General features: G+C 45.0%; 1 protein-coding gene across 7 annotated transcripts in view; it reads right to left on the bottom strand.

The window, feature by feature from the left end:
• Positions 1 to 13,057, bottom strand: part of NEDD4 (NEDD4 E3 ubiquitin protein ligase) — a 121,399-nt gene extending 108,342 nt beyond the window's left edge. For 2 of the 7 annotated variants that reach the window (XM_064267520.1, XM_064267519.1), the window contains exons 1-2: positions 12,927 to 13,056; positions 1,608 to 1,681 (exon numbers count right to left, since the gene is read on the bottom strand). Coding sequence is in view for 1 of the 7 variants with exons in the window: in XM_064267523.1 (XP_064123593.1) it covers positions 1,608 to 1,681; positions 12,115 to 12,159 (119 nt within the window). In the remaining 6 variants the exon portion in view is untranslated. Of the gene's footprint in view, positions 1 to 1,607; positions 1,682 to 12,114; positions 12,231 to 12,919 lie in introns of those variants that run through there. The other 5 variants (XM_064267522.1, XM_010597990.3, XM_010597991.3 and 2 more) reach the window with 5 other exon arrangements.
• Between the last annotated feature and the right edge of the window lie 718 nt (positions 13,058 to 13,775).

Genomic DNA, 13,775 nt, shown 5'->3' with positions numbered 1-13,775 from the left:
TTACACTGTTTGGTGTTTTTTTGATATTATTATTTATTTCATCAAATTTGCAGAAAATGTGGCCACTATTTCTTCAGACAATGTTTTTCCTCAATTTCTTTCTTTCTTCATCCTCTGGAACTACAATTACGTACATGTTAAGTCCATCTGATATTATCTAACGAGTCTCCAAGGTTCTGTTCATTTTTTTTTTCCCAATCTTTTTTCTCTCTCACTTTCCAGTTGGGAAATAATTTCTACTGATCTATCTTTAAGTTCAATAAGCTTTCCTATTCATTTCCACTCCACTGTTAAGTCCATCCAATAATTTTAATTTCCAATACTGTAGTTTTCAGTTTTAGAATTTTCAGTTTTTATTGTTTCTATTTAATTCAAGGTTTCCTATCTTTTGATTAACATGAGAATATTTTCTGTTCTCTACTGAGCATGTGTTTCATTTTCCATATTTTATAGCTCAAGTAATTTTGAGTTATATCCTGATATCATAAATGTGAAGTTGTGGAGACTGGATTCTGCCACTTTTCTCTCATGAGTAGGTTTTTGTTTGTTTTTATTGTGGTAAAATATATATATAAAGCACTTGCCATTTTAACCACTTTTAAGGGCACAATGTAGTGGCATTAATTACATTCATCATACTGTGCTACCATCATCACAATCTGTTTCCAAAAGTTCTTCACCACCTCAAACAGAAACTCGGCACCCCTTCAGCTATAGCTCCCTTCCCCTCACCCACCACTGGTAACCACTAGTAGGCTTTGTCCCTATGCTGCGTCTGCCAATATTTCATGTAGGTGGGATCATACGTGTCCTCCTGTGTCTGACTTATTTCACTCCAGTGAGTGCTTTGTCTTTTACTTTAGCATGTGATTAATCATCCTGTTTGGACAAGAACCACAAACCCTGTTTCTTGGGCAGCAGCTCTGATCTCTGTTCAGATCTTTTGTCTTTTGCTGAGCTGTTTTGAATCTGGTATGCACACATGTGGTTCAGGATCAGTAAGCAACATCAGCAGACATAGTTTGGTGATATCCTCTCTAGCTCTTTCCCTTCTAGAATCCCCCCTCACTCACTGCCATGTTTCTCCTCAGATTCAGTCTTCTGGTTCCCCAGGCCAGGAAGACTACAATTTTTCCAGGTTCTGACTCTACGTGGCCTCAGACTAAAATTTATAAACTTAGGAACTGACTCAGTACAACTCTTCTCCTCCAAATGTGGCTCCCATCATAATCTGTCTGCTTCTGTTCACCCCCACAGTCTCTAGTTGCTGCTTTTTGTATTATGTCCACCGTTCATGGCTGTTATCTACTCAGAGAGTCGGCCTGTTAAAATTTTCCATTCCTGGAAACAAGCTCAATAGCATATCTTATAACTGCCACTCAGATTTGTGCCCTTTGCTAACTTCACAAAATCAGATATCAATAAATTTAGTAAGCCACCAACTTGGAAATTCCACCTAGCACAACAATTTGCTAATAATGTCATTAGATTTTTTCATTTAATCAAGGTTTAGGGAAAAAATTTGAAATTTAAAAGGGAAAAAAAAGTTTAAATTCATTAACAAATATTAAGTTTTAGAATTACAATCCAATTTGATATACACTTACCTAGCTCCCAAGATATCCTTCTTGGCAAGGCTTATTCCAGCTATAACTTTTACCCTCACGATTCGTGAATTTTCCTGAAATACAAAAATTTGTATGTTATTTTCAAGTACTTTATAACTTAGCTAAAACACACACCTTTGGAAAAAGAAATATATATATATCTCAAATGAATTAGAATATGTGCTACAATGGATCGCTTCCACATGGCCTTTCTACCCATGGTCTTGTAACTCTCACCAAATGAATGGGTGGGACTATGCAAATAAGGTGATTGTGACCCACCAAGGGGAATGGACAGCTTGTCAGTAATGCAAATAAGGTACATGCCACCCTTGTGGGGTTGGGAACATGCAAATGAGATATATGGAACCCTAATAAGGGGATTGATCAGTTTTGCCATCCTGCTAGGCTTAAAATGAGCCATCCCAAAGGCAGAGGAAAGGGGGAACCTCACTACCACCAAGAAAAGATAGAAGCAGACCACATTCTTTAGTCCCATGATCCCTGTACTGAGAACCTCCTAGACCCAGGGGACAGAAAGAGAGAGCTGTAACACTGGAGATGGCATAAGACTGCAAGAAGCAGCGGCAGAGAAACAGCAGTAATAGAACCAGGAGACTGGCATGAGATGGCGCAGTGAGTTTCCTGGCCTATGGAGCAAGGCAGCTACAGTGGATATGCTGACCCATGGAATAAGAGAGCTGAGAGTCTTCAGACAGGAGGCTTCCTGGCAGAGTGAGTTGACTCTGGGCACTTGGTAGTAGAACTACTCTTGCCAGCCCACGGATGAGGGAGCTGAGTGCCTTTGGGCCAAGGCTTACTGGCAGGGTGGGGTGTCCCCGAGTACTCACTGGCAGAGCTAAAGAGCTCTGTAACACGTACCCAAGCAGAGCAGGGGCCAAGGGCCCAAGGGTCAGAGAGAGGTGTGCCTGTGGGCACAGCTGAGAAGAGGCTGTCCTGTCTGAAGAACTCTACCCTGAGTGTTCTTGATCCTGAACTGTAACCTGTAACTTCCCTAATAAACCCCATAATTGTGAATACTGCCTGTGAGTTCTGTGTGGCCATTTGCAATGAATTATCAAATCCAGCAGAGAAGTAGAAAGCACTGCAGGGGGGATGGCTGGTGTCAGAATTGGTGAACTGATTGGAGGGTGGAGGTGTATTTGACCTCCACCTGATAGGAATCAGTCTTGGGCTGTTGATCTTGATTCTCCTTCCCCCTCATGAAGTTAGAGGATGTCAGATGCTGTCTACCATTCCATTTTTACAGAATGATATTAAAACTAATTGGAAGAAGCTGCTTTTTCTAGAATTAATTTGATTAAAAATATGTAGGAGAAAATAACAAATACTAAATTGCTACTTGTAGATAACATGATTACCTACAAAGAAAAGTCAAATAGAACTAGAGTCAAATTACTAAAATGAACAAGAATTTATCATTGCTTCTAAGAAAATATAGTCAAATTATAAGAACATGAATTTATCATTGTTGTACACGATAACCCAAAAATTCATAATCTTTTGTAATAACTAATTGCTGTTGTTGTTGTTGTAAGGTGCTGTTGAATCGATTTCAACTCATAACAACAGTATGTACAACAGAACAAAACACTGCCTGGTCCTGTGCCATTCTCACAATCGATGCTATGCTTGAGCCCACTGTTGGAGCCACTGTGTCAGTCTATCTCATTGAGGGTATCCCTCTTTTTCACTGACCCTCTACTTTACCAAGCATGATGTCCTTCTGCAGGGACTAATCCCTCCTGATAATATGCCCAAAATATGTGAGACATAGTCTCATCAACCATGCTTGTAAGGAGCATTCTGTCTGTACGTCTTCCAAGATAGATTTGTTTCTTTTGGCAGTCCCTGGTATAGTCAATATTCTTCGCCAACAACACAATTCGAAGGCGTCAATTCTTCTTTGGTCTTCCTTATTCATTGTCCAGCTTTTGTATGCATATGAGGTGACTGAAAACACCATAGTTTGGGTCAGGCACACCTTAGTCCTCAAGGTGACGTCTTTGCTTTTCAACACTTTAAAGAGGTTTTCGCAGCCGATTTGCCCAATATAATGCATCTTTTGATTTCGTGACTGCTGTTTTCATGGGCATTGATTGTGGATCCAAATAAAATGAAATCCTTGACAATCTCAATCTCTTCTCCATTTATTATGATGCTGCTTATTGGTCCAGTTGTGAGGATTTTTGTTTCCTTTATGTTGAGGTGTAATCCATACTGAAGGCTGCAGTCTTTGATCTTCATCAGAAAGTGCTTCAAGTTCTCTTCACTTTCAGCAAGCAAGGTTGTGTCATCTGCATAACGCAGGTTGTTAATAAGTCTTCCTCCAATCCTGATGCCCCGTTCTTCTTCATATAGTCCAGCTTCTTGGATTATTTGCTCAGCATACAGATTGAATAAGTATGGTGAAAGGATACAACCCTGACACACCCATTTCCTGCCTTTAAACCATGCGGTATCCCCTTGCTCTGTTCAAAAGACTCCCTCATCATCCATGTACGAATTCCTCGTGAGCACAATTAAGTGTTCCAGAATTCCCATTCTCCACAATGTTATCCATAATTTATCATGATCCACACAGTCAAATCCCTTAGTGTAGTCAATAAAACAAAGGTAAACATCTTTCTGGTATTCTCTGTTTTCAGCCAGGATCCATCTGACATCAGAAATGATATCTCTAGTTCCACATTCTCTTCTAAACCTGGCTTAAATTTCTAGCAGTTGCCTGTCGATATATTGCTGCAGCTGCTTTTAAATGATCTTCAGCAAAATTTTGCTTGCATGTGATATTAATGATATTGTTCCATAATTTCCTCATTCAGTGGGATCATCTTTCTTGGGAATAGGCAAAAATATGGATCTCTTCCAGTCGGTTGGCCAGGTAGCTGTCTTCCATATTTCTTGGCATAGACAAGTGAGTACTTCCAGCGCTGCATCCGTTCGTTGAAACATCTCAATTGGTATTCCATCAATTCCCGGAGGCTTGTTTTTCACCAGTGAAAACATATAAATTGAAGTTTCAGTTTTTCTGGGGCGATTATGATTCCCCAAAATCTGAAGGGATTTATAAACTACTCTTTTTTCCTGGTAGTTGCACTGAGTAAATATGCCAATTGGAGTATTCCATTGGCCCTAAAAGCCCAGTTCCCACTCTGTCAATCAAGCAAATAAAAAATACTCAAAAAAAGATGTACAATAAATTAGAAACATGGTACGATGGTTCAGATGTGAATGCTGAATTTACATAGTCATAATAATGTAATTTATTCCATAATGTAAATTATTACATACAAATGGAGCCCTGGTGGCACAGTGGTTAAGAGCCTGGCTGCTAAGCAAAAGATAGGCAGTTTGAATCCAACAGTCACTCCTTGGAAACCATATGAGGCAGTTCTACTCTGTCCTATAGGGTCGCTATGAGTCGGAATTGGCTTGACGGCAATGGATTTATTAACGTAAATATTAAATATCTAACAAAAGAAATTGCTAAAGTGGAAGGGAAGTGTATTTTTTTCTTTTTCTTTTTGAGCAACATTATGTATCTAACTTACAGTGACCATATTTTCCGAAAGAAAAATTGGAACCTATGGACTGACAGCAATGAATAAGACAGACCGAATAATTGATGTCTTTGAATTATGGCGTTGGCAAAGAATACCAAATATACCATGGACTGCCAGAAGAATGAACAAATCTGTCTTGAAAAAATACAGCCAGAATGCTCCTTAGAAGCATGGATGGCGAGACTTCGTCTCATGTACTTTGGACATGTTATCAGGAGGGACCAGTCCCCGGAGGAGGACATCGTGCTTGGTAGAGGGTAAGCGAAAGAGAGAAAGACCCTCAACAAGATGGACTGACACAGTGGCTGCGATGACGAGCTCAAACATAGCAATGATTGTGAGGATAGTGCAGGATTGGGCAGTGTTTCGTTGTTACATAGGGTCACTATGAGTTAGAACCAACTGGATGGCACCTAACAACAATAACAACAAATGGACTGACAGCAGTTTTCTCCCCAGCATGTAAATTTATTTGAAATGTTTTAGTGAAAATATGGAGCCCTGGTGGCATACTGGTTAAGAGCTCAGCTGCTAACCAAAAGTCAGTAGTTCAAATCCACCAGCCACTCCTTGGAAACCCTACAGGACAGTTCTACTCTGTCCTACAGGGTCACTATGAGTCAGAACCAACTTAAAGGCACCTAACAACATAAATGCTAGATGACCGTCCTGGAAAATAAAGTAAATGAAATCAGAACTGTCCTAATAAAGCTGGAGTATATGATTGCTCTATATTTGCTATGCAGGAGTCCAAACTCCTCAGGAATTTTTGACAGTAATAACCATGGCAAAGAATACACAGAATCTGTAGATTTAGGACAGAGCAGTTGTTCTCAAAGTATACTCCCTGGACCAGTAGTACCAGTGTCACATGGGAACTTGTTAGAAATGCAAATTTTCATGCTCCATGCCACATCTACTGAAGCAGACATTCTGGGGTGGGGCCAGCCACCTATGTTTCTTAACAAAACCTTTAGGTGATTCTTATCGACGTTAAAGTTTGAGAACCACAGATATAGTGCATGGGTGACGGTTGGGAAAAGTGTGCTATAGTTAATGCAGTTACAAGGATATTACAAATTTAGAATACCACAACTTTATTCAATCAATACAATTTCCAATAAATAACAGCTCACTGTTATTTTACAACTTACACTACTTTTAAAGATGAAAGCACTGTTGTTGTTAAGTGCCATCAAGTCAGTTCCGACTCATAGTGAAACTATGTACAACAGAACAAAACACTGCCTGGTCCTGCACCATCCTCACAATCATTATCCTTGAGCCCATTGTTGCAGCTACTGTATCAATCCATCTCATTGAGGGTCTTCCTCTTTTTCACTGACCTTCCACTTTACCAACCATGATGTCCTTCTCCAGGGACTGGCCCCTCCTGATAACATGTACAAAGTACTTCTTCCAAGACATATTTGTTCATTCTTTTGGCAGTCCATGGTATAGTCAATATTTTTCGCCAATCCCATAATTCAAAGACATCATGGTCTCCCTTATTTATCGTCCAGCTCATAGGCATATGAGGTAATTGAAAACACCATGCCTTGGGTCAGGTGCACCTTAGTCCTTAAAGTGACATCTTTGCTTTTCAACACTTTAAAGAGATCTTTTGCAGCAGATTTGCACAATGCAATGCATTGTTTCATTTCTTGACTGCACCTTCCATGGATGTTGATTGTGGGTCCAAGTAAAATGAAATCCTTGACAACATCAATCTTTTCTCCATTTATCATGATATTGCTCACTGGTCCATTTGTTTCCTTTATGTTGAGCTGTAATCTATACCGAAGGCTATAGTCTTTGATTTTCATCAGTAAGTGCCTGAAGTCCTCTTCACTTTCAGTAAGCAAGGCTGTGTCATCTGCATAATGCAGGTTGTTAATGAGTCTTCCTTCAATCCTGATGTCCCGTTCTTCTTCATATAGTCCAGCTTCTCAGATTATTTGCTCAGCATACAGATTGAACATGCTATGGTGAAAAGATACAACCCTAATGCACACCTTTCCTGACTTTAAATCACACAGTATCTCCTTGTTCTGTTCAAATGACTGCCTCTTGATCCACGCAGATTCCTCATGAACACAATATTCTGAAATTCCCATTCTTCACAATGTTATCCATAATTTGCTATGATCCACACAGTAGAATGCGTTTGCACAATCAATAAAATACAGGTAAACATATTTCTGGTATTCTCTGCTCTTAGACAGGATCCATCTGACAACAGCAACGATATCCCTGGTTTCTTCAGAGGCCAGGAACCACATCACCTCTTCTGAACTAGCTTGAATTTCTGGTAATTAGCTAGTTAATTTCATGTTAGTTGATGAAACAGCATGAGGAAGATATGGGAGTTCTTCGTACTGTACTTCTGACTTTTACATCAGTTTAAAGTAATCAGAAAATAAATTATTTTTTAAAAACTATATTTATTCACCACTCTGGTCCCATGGAAACTCATGAAAAATGCTTGGGGTGAGTGTGGAATTAAAGAGTTGCAAAAAAGCAATAGTGTCAAAAAACAATACAGTCATGCGCAGCATAACATCCATTAGGGCAATGTTCAACCATACATTTAGGGCAATGTTCAACCATATATATATCTGTGGTCATTTTTTTTTTTCTTTTGGAAATTCGATTCTTTATTAGAACTCTTTAAATTCGTGTTTGCTAATATTTAATTTAGGGAAAGAAAAAAATCCCACCTCATCATTCTCAACCCAGAGGGTAGAAGCAGGACCTACAAGGAATTCAAGACAGAGCTTCCACTTTAACCTCTGCATGGCTCCCACCTCAGGGCACAAACTACCTTCAAAGCTTGGTAACCCAGACCTCTGCAGCTTCCGGAGCCTGCTGGGTGCCAGCCTCCGGGGCAGGGCCCTTCTCTGAACTTTGCACCCAGTGCTGGCTATAATAGTTTGCTGTGTCCTTCTGGTAATAAGATCGCCCAAATATCAAGATCTCAGCCTCGCCTTTGTGGTCCATCTGACTCACTCGGTCAATGGTCTGTAACACACACTGGATGTGCTCTCCACCGGGACCAAAGATCGCATCCATCAGCTACACCTCAAGGTGATCTCTACATGGTATAGGATATGGTGTTCACACAACGTCCAAACCACATAATGTCCTATTTCACAGAAGATATCATGGATGTGAAGTGATCCCTGACTGTATATGAAAGGCTGAGACAGATTACTAATGCTGCTGGAATTGTGCCTCTCCTTCTTTGTGGGCAGTGAAGAAAGGTATGGGAACTTTGCTCCCAGACTCTGCACAATGCCTGGGGAGGTAGGGTCTGCTCCTGTTCAGCTTCAGTGGGTCCCAAAGTGACAGAATACGCACTTCTTCGTTACCCTCTCACTTGTGCACTGCACAGGTTGGCGCCATCAAGAGCATCTTTCTTACATATGTGCCAACCATATTTCCAAACTGGCAGGCGACACTCAGTTCTTCCCTCTTTATTTCTCTTCTTTCTCTCCCTTTCCCTTCCTTCAGTCAGAGATCAGTTGCAGGAAACAGAAATATTACTCTATTAGAAACCTCAGCAGTTTTACACAGAAAGAAGTTAATACCGAGAATTAGGTGCAGGTTCTAGGCTTGGCCTTCAGAGGCCAGAACAACATCGCAGAGCTGGCCCACCCAGGAAGCTGCCTCCTCTGCCCCCATGAAGGCAGGGAACCAGGAGCCACCAACAGAACGGCTGACCTCAAGAACAGAAAGAACACACCTTATCGCTGCCATCTAGACATCAGGAAGCCACCATCACTACTTCTGCAACTTCCTACCAACACCCACAAAACAAGTGGCCAGGCTCTAGAACGCTTTTGCAGAAAAACTCAATGTCTCCGTAACTATGTGCTTCAGCAGAGAAAGCCAAAGACACAGAAGGCATGCTTCGCCTCACTTCCACCTTCCAAATCTCAAGAAAGTTCACCTAACAGGGGGGACCTACTTCACACCCAGAACACTATGTGCTAGGGAGTCAGGGGAACACAGTGTTTAGCTTTCCAGCCTGCATACCAGGGACTCCACTAGAAGGAAGTTGGAAGGGATGCTGAATTCCAGCTCTCATGTCCACCACACCCTTCCCCACCAAAGACTAGCGGGAGTTACTTTCTACTCTTAATCCCAAGAAGCTGTCAGAGAAAGCTTGGTATCTATGTTAAATTTCCTCCTTAGTTTATTAATGCTTTAATGCCTGTGCAAAGCTCTGCATACGAAGCCAGGGCTGTTTCTTACTAGAAGACACTTTCACGTGGAAGAAAAATGAGAAAGAAGTATCACGATGTAAACTTTAGAATACTTCAGGACTAATACACAGTGTGGCTCAGTGGCTATTCAGTATGTGCTGCTTAAATAACAATTCTCACTATTTTCTATTCTGTTTCTATATTTTTCTCCTTGTTTCAGCTTCAAATTTAAAATAAGAATCCTCTCCTTTGGCTGCAATAGAAAAGCTACCTTACTTTTAATCAACAGCAGAGGGCTACCTATTCCCAGGCTAGTCTGTGCGTTTTAGAAATGACATAGCTGCAACGTTTTCCTTCTAAGAGAAAGGGGGAGTCTTCTAAGCCCTCTCTTACTTTTGTAATTGGCCAGAAACTAAACGCAAACCATAGTCAAGAGATGGCAACCTCTACCAGAACACTGTGATTTTCACCCTTCCCACCAGACTGCGAGCTCCTTAAAGGCTGAGACTGTTTTTCCCCTATATCCTCAGTGGCCAGCACAATACAGCATACAGGGCAGAAAGTTAGTAAGCGTCACTGAATGAACGGCCCAAATTATAATGGCGTAAGTGGAAGGCAGTTCATCATCATGGCTCCCAGGTTCCTCCCTCACCCTCTTCCTCCATGCTAGAGAGGATTAGGGAGATGGAAAGAAATTTCAGTCACAGGACTGGCGGCCAGATCCCCATCATGCAAACAGGGGGGGCCTCGCACAGACATGAAACTTCCCGGAAGTGCAAAACCTTCAGCTAGCTCAGGAACCACTGATTCCAAAGGGTGGAGCTTCTGGCCTTCAGCCCTGGCCGCTGACTGACCCCCATCTGCCACCATTAGTTTTATTTCAGTTGGGCAGAGAAGCAGCTAATTGAAAACACAGAGGCTGTACCAAGAGGGAGGGAACAGACCGCGAAGGATACCTGTGGCCAATATTCTGCCTCTGATCAATCAGCTCCGCTGAAAGGGGATGAGAGGAGAATAGCAGCGCCTGGCTCTGAGTAACAACAACAGGAGGAAAAGTCCAGCCAGCATGACTGGGTCAGAGGCTGGCTTGGGGTTATCTGCAGCGAGCAACTCCTGTAGTCAGCAGGAAGACTGGCCTGATAAGAAGCCCATCGCAGGTGCAATGCTGCAGGGTTCCCTCCAATGTGTCCTACAGAGCAATAACGGGACAGTAGCCAGAGAACTCTCCTCAGCGGTAACACACTGACTGTCCTTTCTGAGGGCCTACCAGAAGCTGCCACCATTTTCCACCACCATTTTGCTTCTCTTCTGGCAACTTGAACTAAGAAACGAAGCTCTAATCACATCACATAAGCATTGTGACAATACCCTGACTTAACTTTCCTGCGTTAATAAATTGCCTACTGTTTACAAACCAAGGACACCCCAGAGAAATGTAGAAGACATTGAGTCACTGAGAGCAGACACCATTAAAACCCTATTAGAGGTAACCCAGGCAGTAAACCTAAGCTACGCTGCCGTGTTTACACTTAATTGAGTCCCATCTTGATAAAGAGCACACATGTGACAGCTTAGTCTGTCAGTAAGAACGCTGAATTTTCTTTTCAGTCTGAACTGTTCACTGTTAGACTACACAGCCTTTTCACTTACACGCATTCCCGTTTTTGAGGCAATCACAAAGAATAGAAGGAAACCACATCTCATTTAGAACAGAACAATTCTCTCAAAATGGCCTTCTTCTTAATCATCGTAAGGCATAACCGGCCTACGTTACTTAGCTGAGAAGAGACAGCTTCGCCTTCTTCTTCAAGCCCCGGAATTGAACGTACTTTTCAGAATGAACATCTGTAGGAGGTTCTTCTAAGTCTTTATACTTTTTCCGGCTTTATTTTTAAATATCAATGAAGACAATGAAAGTTAGAATGACCGTCCCACACTGACCAAAAACCATACCGATTGCCATGAATAGATTCCAGCTCATAGCAACCCTACAGCACAGAATCGGACTACCCCTTAGGGTTTCCAAGGAGCGGCTAGTGGATTCGAACTGCCAACCTCTTAGCAGACGCTCTCTTAACCACTGTACCACCCCTCGGGCTGCTAACAAAAGGTCGGCAGTTCGAATCCACCAGCCCTCCTTGGAAACTCTATGGGGCACTACTACTCTGTCCTATAGGGTCGCTAACGGATTGGGGTCCCACACTGACACTTGTTGCTCATCTATCTGCAGGCCCACCCTCCCCGCCCCGACTCGGGGGTAAAAAGGATTTCAGACAAAGAAAAGAAGCAATGTTGACGACCATTCCCTACAGTTTCCAGGTCAAGCCCACAGTCGCCCGCTCCGCCAGCGCAGGTGGCCAAGCCCGGGGATGCTGAGCAGCGGGCGCTGGCCGGTCGACTCGTGTCCCGTGGGCGGCTGGAAGGGGCTGGGGTGAGGGCGACGCCGGCGCAGGCAGCCCCGACTGCCCGGGCCCCACACTTGCTGCAGGAGCTCACTAGGCGGAGGGGCTGAGGGCACAGGCTGGCGAGGAAAGCGCGACCCGAAAGCAAGCCCAAGCCCGCGCCGGCTGCCCCGAGCCCGCGCCAGCTGCCCCGGCCCCCCGGGCCGCGCCGACGGAGGGCGGGCTGAGCGCGGAGCCGCGGGCGCCGTCGCCTGGGCCGGCTGACGGCAGCGCGCCGGGACGCCCGCCCTGCAAGCCGCGACCCCCGCACCTCGTCCTCCGGGAGCCCGAACACCTCCACTGCGCAAGCTGCCATTTCCGTAGGGTTCCCGCAAACCGGACGCTCGCCCCCGCCAGGCCTGGCAGCCCTAGTGAGGTGGAGGAGGAGGAGGAGGAGGGGCGGAGCTGGAGGAAGAGGGGGTGGCGCGCCCCAGCGGCAACAGCGCCTCCCGCGGCGAGCCGGCGCCACTGCCTGAGGAAGAGCGGCGGGCACGGCGGCGCGCTCCCCGGGCTGAGGGGCAGCTCGCGGCGGGCGGGAGGCGGGGGCGCGCATCTCGGGCTGAGCGGCCGCGCGCGGCGGGAGCGCGTGCAGTGGGGCTGAAGGCGGGGGCGCGAGTGGGGGCGGGAGCGCGCGTGGGGGCTGGGGCGCGCTCCCCGGGCTGAGCGGCGGCGGGAGGCAAGGGCTGGAGACGGGGCTTGTGCGGTGGGGCTGCAGGCGGGGGCGCGCGTGGAAGGCTGCAAGCGGGCGTGCGGAGGGTCTGGAGGTAGGGGTGCGCGTGGGGGGCTGCAGGCGCGGGCAGGGGGCTGCAGGCGGGGCGGGGAGAAGCTGCATACGGGAGAGGTTGGTGGGGCTGCAGGCGGGGACATGCGTGGGGGCTACAGGCGGGGGCGTGCGTGGGGAGCCGCAGGAGGGGCGCGGGTGGGGGGCTTCAGGCGGGGGCGCGCGGCGGGGCTGGGGCTGGAGGCTGCGGTTTTCCTCAGCAACAAGTCTCCCCGCGACCCGCCCCAGAACCGCTGGCTGGAGGCCTGGAAGCAGGAGTCTGCGTCCCCCGAAGCGAGGAGATAAGATGCCTCACCACACACCGGGAACAGCGCTCTCCCGTTGCAAAGGCTCCCCAGGAAGCCAGCCTCAGAGTGTGGCCGCAGAGGGAGAGGCCCGACGGGACCTCATCAGACTGAGGGTCTGAAATCCTCTCCGTGTGATTTGTAAACCCTGTGCCAGAACATCAGCTATTTCCTGTCATAAGATCTGTCATCTAAAGAAAGCCCACCAATAACGTCCAGCCGCCAGACGTAAACCTCTAAGCCCGCCTGGTTAAGCGGGGACCTGCAGCGCCCCAGGAAGGTAGCGAAGAAGGGGGAAATGAAATGAACTAGGTAGGGCATTCTGCGCTGAGTGGCAATTTCTTCATGTCTGATGAGCTTTATCGTTTTGTATTTATACAAAGAACCCCCAACAAATAAAGCACCCCCAAGAGATTGGGGAAAATAAGAAGCACCCATTGTATAAGTCAAATCTTGTTTTGTTTTTTTTCCTACACTTGCTGCAGAAATGTTGCAAAATTCTAAAATCTCAGAACCTAATTTTTTTTTCTTCAGGTATGCAGTCTTAACAGTTTTAAAATGCTTATATGTAGGAACAAGACTAAAGCCCATATTATTTGGTTTACTACCTAAGATTTTGTTAAACTTTGTGTTTGGCAGGTTCCATTTGATTTGTATTATGTATCAGAATTCTATTAATACAGAGCCCAGACTGTACTGTATGTTATTAGAGGGAAAGAGATGCCAATGAGTGCAGAATTCCAGAGTGGTTGGGAATTGTCGAGTTAACTAAATGCAAAGCCGTGATAGCGTTAATTTCTTTGTTTTATAAACTGTCCCAAACCTGTGTTTCTACTGGGTTAGGAATAAAGTAATCTGAAAATATCC

This window comes from Loxodonta africana, chromosome 13 (genome assembly GCF_030014295.1).
Source record: "Loxodonta africana isolate mLoxAfr1 chromosome 13, mLoxAfr1.hap2, whole genome shotgun sequence".
NCBI lineage: Eukaryota > Metazoa > Chordata > Mammalia > Proboscidea > Elephantidae > Loxodonta > Loxodonta africana.
Note: the sequence above shows the minus strand (reverse complement) of the source record. Positions and strands in the feature narration are given on the sequence as shown.